The sequence below is a fragment of the Cydia amplana genome, chromosome 17, assembly GCF_948474715.1.
Source record: "Cydia amplana chromosome 17, ilCydAmpl1.1, whole genome shotgun sequence".
In the NCBI taxonomy this organism is placed as follows: Eukaryota; Metazoa; Arthropoda; class Insecta; order Lepidoptera; family Tortricidae; genus Cydia; species Cydia amplana.
In genome coordinates this window covers 6,587,648-6,593,945 of record NC_086085.1, presented here as the reverse complement: position 1 = coordinate 6,593,945, position 6,298 = coordinate 6,587,648, and the positions used below count along the sequence as shown (strand labels likewise).

General features: G+C 35.1%; 1 protein-coding gene across 1 annotated transcript; it reads right to left on the bottom strand.

Annotated features, from left to right (window-relative positions):
* Positions 1 to 1,146: 1,146 nt before the first annotated feature.
* On the bottom strand, positions 1,147 to 5,885 carry LOC134655664 (dynein regulatory complex protein 11). The gene is made up of 11 exons (XM_063511102.1): positions 5,546 to 5,885; positions 5,025 to 5,248; positions 4,415 to 4,628; positions 3,977 to 4,202; positions 3,678 to 3,870; positions 3,374 to 3,587; positions 2,985 to 3,288; positions 2,603 to 2,878; positions 2,301 to 2,525; positions 1,906 to 2,033; positions 1,147 to 1,275 (listed from the first exon to the last, which is right to left on the bottom strand). The coding sequence occupies exons 1-11, from the start codon at positions 5,855 to 5,857 to the stop codon at positions 1,159 to 1,161; spliced, it is 2,433 nt and encodes an 810-aa protein (XP_063367172.1). The 5' UTR covers positions 5,858 to 5,885; the 3' UTR covers positions 1,147 to 1,158.
* Between the last annotated feature and the right edge of the window lie 413 nt (positions 5,886 to 6,298).

The following is a 6,298-nucleotide window of genomic DNA, read 5'->3' as shown; positions in this document are numbered from 1 at the left end:
TTTGTGTCATTTTAGCGCTGATTAACTTTTCTGAGATTAGAGTAGACTAATTTTAATTTTTTTTTAAGTAGTTTAATTTAATCGATTGTATTTTTAATGTTCATGCCAGAACAGCATTCGTAATCTGACTTATCAATATGTGTACATCTACGAGTATGCCTCACTAACTGTGGTACCTAATGGGTTTCAAACTTTCAATAAAACCATAATCCTTTAAAAGCATCATCATAAAAATCATTTTAAATTCCGATAAAGTCCGTACAATTTTCGATACACGGGTTTTCAATCGGATATTGGCTTTAATTTTATTCGAAAGCCCCGTGAGAGCGACCAGCTGCTTCGTCCTTTTAAACCGGTACCCTTTTTACTTAAGATTCTAGGTAAATGTAACTTGCATGAATCGGATTTTAAGATTCGTATTTACTTGTGTTTGTGGAAAATACGATTTGATGTGTTTTTGTTTGTTTACAATGCTAGTCACAGTCAAAGATTTTCAGAATCTAATAAGTCGTATTCACTTATTGTGTGCTGACTAAAATATATTCTAATTAGGTATTAATTTGACGATGTAGTGTCCCAAGGCTACACAAAGGCTTTTATCCACTTCTTGAGGTAGGTACCTAGTTACATACATTGAGGGGGGATTTAAATCTTCTCGGGGCAGAGGTACATAGGGTTGGAGCCGGTGTAGCTTTATTTGACGTTCATAAGCGCATTGTAATTATGCCTACTTGAATAAACTTTCTTTTATCTTATCTTTTTTATCATATATATTACAACGTTACCAGATCAAATGTAAAAGTTCACACAGAAGGGTAAAGATATAAAAAGCAATATCAAACAAAACTAATCTTCTGTCATTTTAAGTCTCGTGAATGAAGTAGCCTGTAAAATACTTTGTTTTCAGAAACTTCGGCTTGGGATGCACATTTTAACACTTTGTATGATAACGCAAAACGGTAGGTTGCAGTAAAAATAGAACTTGTTATTCTGTCACAATGTCTTATGTCACTCTTTCTTTTTACAATTCAAAGCTACTTTAAAATAATAATTTGAGAAACATACATCAGCACATACATTTGAGAAAACAATGTAGAAGGTTTAAGATTTGTGCTTAGAATACTGTATAAATTATTTGCTTAAAATTAGTAGTTTATTTTACACAGCTTTTGCCTTTTCCTCGGCTTCACGTTCCAGTTCCTCAATTCTTTGCAAAGCCTTTTGTCGTCTCCTTTCTAGAGGGGTTTTAGACCACCAAGCTTCTGCCGAGGCATCCTGTTAATAAAAGAATATATGTAGATCTGTCTAAGCTTAGCACCAACTTGAATAGAACAAAGTGAAAGGGTGTCACTATAAACGTCATTATGTTCATCTAAATTTTCACACTTTGTCATTGTAAAATAAATGCCACGCAGAGTTAGCCCACTGACTCGAATAAGGGATATGCAAGCATTTTTCGGAATCATTCTGATATCTTGTGTAGAAGAAGTTTGTCCCTTTTATTTGAAAAATGTTAAACTTTTTTTAATATGTATATGTAGGTACTAGTTTGTAATATATAAATAAATGATACTATAGCAAAAGGAATAAATAATAAATCCATTCTTAAGGAATAATAAAATTTACCTCAAGTTTATTTTTATTTTTTTTGGCATGGGTACTTAAATCATATTTTTGTAAGCAAAACTGGACTTTATATTTTTTCATGTCGTTAACTTACAACGTAACGTAAACACCGAGTGATACAGAGTTTTTTTTTTTAATAAATGAAGGAATGTTTACAAAAACAACATAACTGCTTAGAGCGGTTGACACTTTTTTAAGAACATTGTTAATCGTTTCAGGTGTCAACCAGTGTAGTCAGTTATGTTGTTTTTGTAAACATTCCTTCAAATGAAAACTTACTTGTTCAGCATACACAGGTTCCCGTGTGCTCAACTGTACGGCGATTTCATGAGCGGTTAGAGCGCGCACGCGCAGCTGTAGCCTTCTCTTTGTAGTCAATAATCCGTCTAAAGCTGATAGCAGTGTCCCTTAAAATAACAATAACTATAGTGAAGTAAAAACCTATTGCAGTTTGAAAAAATAACAAAGATTAATAAAAAATAAAACAACTGACTTAGAAAACAAAAAATATATAGGTACACATAAAACATGTAACGTACGATTGATACACATATTCAATCTTATATACAATTGTACAATATATCCCTGCAACATCAACATGCAAAGTTTCAATTATATTGGCTGTATATTAAAAACAATATGATAATACAAAATATGTAAAAATATGAAATTACCAATAGTATATGAATCCGATACTCTAGCTAAACTAGAGACATCCAGTCTGGGCGACAAGGCCCCAGCTCTGTGAAGCTGCGTTCTCCACATGAGGGATATGCTGCCGTAGTCAGCCCTAGGGATCTGGATGACCTTCGAGTAGCACTGGAAGAGCAGCTTCTGCTCTGCCTCCCAGGGACAACGGGAGGTGCCGACAAATAAGACGCGGTCTTCTGGGCAAATTCCTAGAAAAAAATAACAACATTAAGCGCCACGAAATTGAAATCGTGAAAATTTTGAAAAATGCTTTTTGTTATCATACCTTTTATAATTTTAGCCAAATCCTTCTTCAGCCGCTTAGGGTCAGTTTTGTCCGTCTTCGGTATTTTCTTCACAAATGGCTTTTCGGCATCATCCATCCAAATCACAGCTGGCTGAAGTAATCGTGACACTTTAACGACTAAATGTATCAACATTATAAGACCTGATTTGCCAGGATACTTTCCAACTATATTAGCTGGAGACAAGTCAAATAATACCCCTCCTACTTCGCTGCAGATTGAATGGACTAACATCTTTTTTCCGCTGCCTGCTGGACCTAAAATCATCATATTTTGGAAATTAATTGCGGATTACGGTGTTATCCTTAACCTACTCAAATCATCAAAATATAATACAATCACTCTTGCGAATAATAATCTTACCAGACAATAATACTGATCGCACTAACGGTGCATGAGTTCGAACGTGCTCTGAACCAAGAGGCAGAATACAGTACTCTTTTATTATCTGCCTTATATCCCCCAGACAAGGCATGGGCTCTCGGCCTTCGTTCCTCCATTCGGCTCCAACAAAGGATTTTTCGCCAATATAGTCATCTATTTTGCAAACTGGATACGGACGGATAATGCCATTTGATACTAATTCTTCAAACAATGATTCTGTGGTTCTGTCTGGTGTTAAATCTTTTTCCTTTTTCTTTTTGCTCTTCTTTCCTCCACGTCGGGCCTAAAATAAATTTGGAATTTCATTTCATGCTTATAAAATAATTATTACTTAATAATTTACGTAACAATTTTTTAAATAAACTAACCTTCTTTTGAGGTTTCTTCGCCTTTTTACCTTTGTGAGCTCTATCTCTGTCAAACGCAGCTTGTAACTGCTCGAGTTCATTACGCATCATTTCATCTACGATGTTTCTTATTTCTTGCTCAATTTTAACCATCTTTTCTCTTTCTATCATGTCCTTGTAATATCTTTCATGCGGATTGTCAGCATCATCTTTAAATTTCCATATATCTTCAAATCTGGAAAATGGTTATGACAATCATAAAACTAAGTATATTATCTACCATACTTTGTTTAGATAGGTATTTACGTTACAACTAGGTACTTACTCTTCATTGGCACTAATGACGTCTTGTAAAAAGTTCGAGATACTACACTTGAACATTTGTAAATCTGCTTCCTCATCTTTAGTCTTGTTGTCTTCAGGCTTCCCATTTTTTTTATCTTTACTTTCCTTGCTTTTCTTCGATTCCTTAGATGATACCGGCGAAGATTTACTCAATGTACTATCAGGACTCGTACCTGAGAATAAATTACTTATTTAGAACTATTATTAGGTACCTAAGTCTTATGATCCATTTGCATAATTTTTCTTAACACATTGATCAATAAAGCATGAACGAATTACCTTGTCTACTAAACATGGCTCGACTTCCACCACTTTCTTCTGACGGAAGATCTGGAAATCTTCCAGTCCTCTCAAAATACTCCGAAATATACCTCCTCAACTCGGCCCCTATTTGCTCATTAAGTCTTACACCATGTTGTTTTCTTAGCTGTTCTTCGATTGTTACCAAAGCTTTTTGATATTCCTTTTCTCGCTCCTTTTGTAGCTTTCGTCTGTATTCTTTTATCTAGAAAAAAAGCTTACTCATATATTTCATTGGATCAAATGTATCTGTCCCCGCTAGTTGCTGTGGCCTTCATTCCTTCGTGTTGGTGTGGTAAACTTATAAAATTGTTTACTTTATGAACGAAGACTAGAGATATAAAACAAGTAGTAAAAGATTTAAGTCTCAAAAATCAGTGATTGTGGCAGCGAGTAATGGTTTTGATAATAACTTACTTCTTCAGACTTCTTAATTGCTACAGATTCTGCATAAGGCGGTAATTCCATGCCAATAAGAAGCATTTCTTCTTGTTTCCTCTTCTTCGTCGCCCTTCTTGCTATGAAGCCTCTCCACACGCGCTGTATAGCTGTGGCCGCTGACGGAGACATTTCACCTTTCTGGTCTCTTCCTTTCTCTTTCAATAAACGAATCTCTTTCATGAACTGTCCTCTGAAAATATAATAATGTTTGTTAAAGTACTTAGTCATTCGATTGGCAAACAAACTTAGCTTTTTAAAAACAGAAAAGTGTTTTCTATTTTTGTTTTTATATGTAGTACATCTCACATTAATGCCAATAGATAATTGCATGTAAATATTTACCATTATGCATTTGCACCACGCATAAACTTTCATAAGTTTCTGTGACGCATCTTAGTTCTAAGTTCTTTGTATTATGTTTTTGTGATGTGTAAATAAATAAAAAAATAAAAACCTATTTAACACATATATAGTTACAGTTTCGATATTTTTACCAAATAAACTAAATACTTTTTTAAACTTCAGCACTTTTAAATGTAATGATAGTAAAATAAAAACCAGGCAATCATAATAACATTGAGCACACCTCAATCGTCCCTGCCTAGCTCTCTCGTGGCTCTGAATAACGAGCACCGCCTGCTGTTCCGTCAGTACCAACGCTTGAGGCTTCGGAGGCTCATGGCCCAGTTTCCTCAAAGTATCTATGATAAACTGCTGCCGACTCTCCACCTCTTCCTCTCTTTCTCTTATGAAGTATTGAGGGATACATGGCTCTGCTTCGCTTGGGGTTACTTGGAGTCTTTGTAAAACCTGCAAATACCAAAGAAATTTATAAACTGATTAAATGACAAATGAAAAGTTTCTGATTATATACCTAAATATTATGTGACCAAGGGACTTCATGTGGCAGCCAGTAAAATATATCGTAACATAATCTCATTTTAAAATAACTATCACGGACGCCCTCGCGGTAGGTATTTCCCTTATATTAGGTATCAAAATTGTTATCATAACATTTTATTTATACCTTATGTATCAGTAGGAATTTACCCTTTGTTGTAGGCTCACGACACGTTTACGACACAAAGGTTTATTATTTAATCTCACCTCATCATCATCAAACGTATAATCCGACAAATGTAACTCCACTAAATCGTGTTTGATTTCAATCAGCCTCCCCAAACACGCTTCGAGTAGCCTCTTCACTATCAACCTCTTCTGAGGTTGCAACAACTGATCGTACACGTTATCCAAACGCCGGACGAGGACCGTATATCTCACTCTGAGCTCGGACAGATGGGGATGAAGCTGAGTTCTCTCTGCCTCGCCTAGTGCGAACACGGCCTCGTCGGCCTGCGTTGCCTCGCCAATGATTTCTGATGTTTCGCATAGTAAATCATTGTAGGTTTTATTTGACATTTTGAAAGGTTACACGAACTTCTAATCAGACTTAATCGCTGAAACGTATAGTTTTAGATCATACGTAATTATTATTAATTTACGCAAAATTAAATGGCTTTATGTTGCTAAATTTTTACATTAAACCAAAAATATGTTTGAACAACACAAATAAATAAAGCAGTTAACAATAAAGCCGTTAACATCTAACAGAAACAACGAATACACAGCACATTAACGTCATTGCGAACACAACATTTACTTCAGTTCAGTTTGTCTCGCTTAATTTAAGGAGAGGAATAAAATTTTCCAATTTTACACGCTGTACACGCTAAAGCACACTTTGAACGCTTGTTTTATAAACAAGCTTTTAAAACTCCTGTTTGTCGCAAAATCTTGGCAGAGTTGTGTTTTTCACGAGCAAAGTTGTGGATCAACTAAATGTTTTTCTCACTTCAAGCT

What these genes read in the sequence shown, in the direction of transcription:
- LOC134655664 (XM_063511102.1), bottom strand. Translation starts at nt 5,857, where the DNA reads ATGTCAAATAAAACCTACAATGATTTACTATGCGAAACATCAGAAATC. An exon ending in GTCATTAGTGCCAATGAAGA is followed by an intron (nt 3,588 to 3,677) that starts GTAAGTACCTAG and finishes ACCATTTTCCAG; the next exon opens with ATTTGAAGATATATGGAAAT. An exon ending in GCGATCAGTATTATTGTCTG is followed by an intron (nt 2,879 to 2,984) that starts GTAAGATTATTA and finishes TGATGATTTTAG; the next exon opens with GTCCAGCAGGCAGCGGAAAA.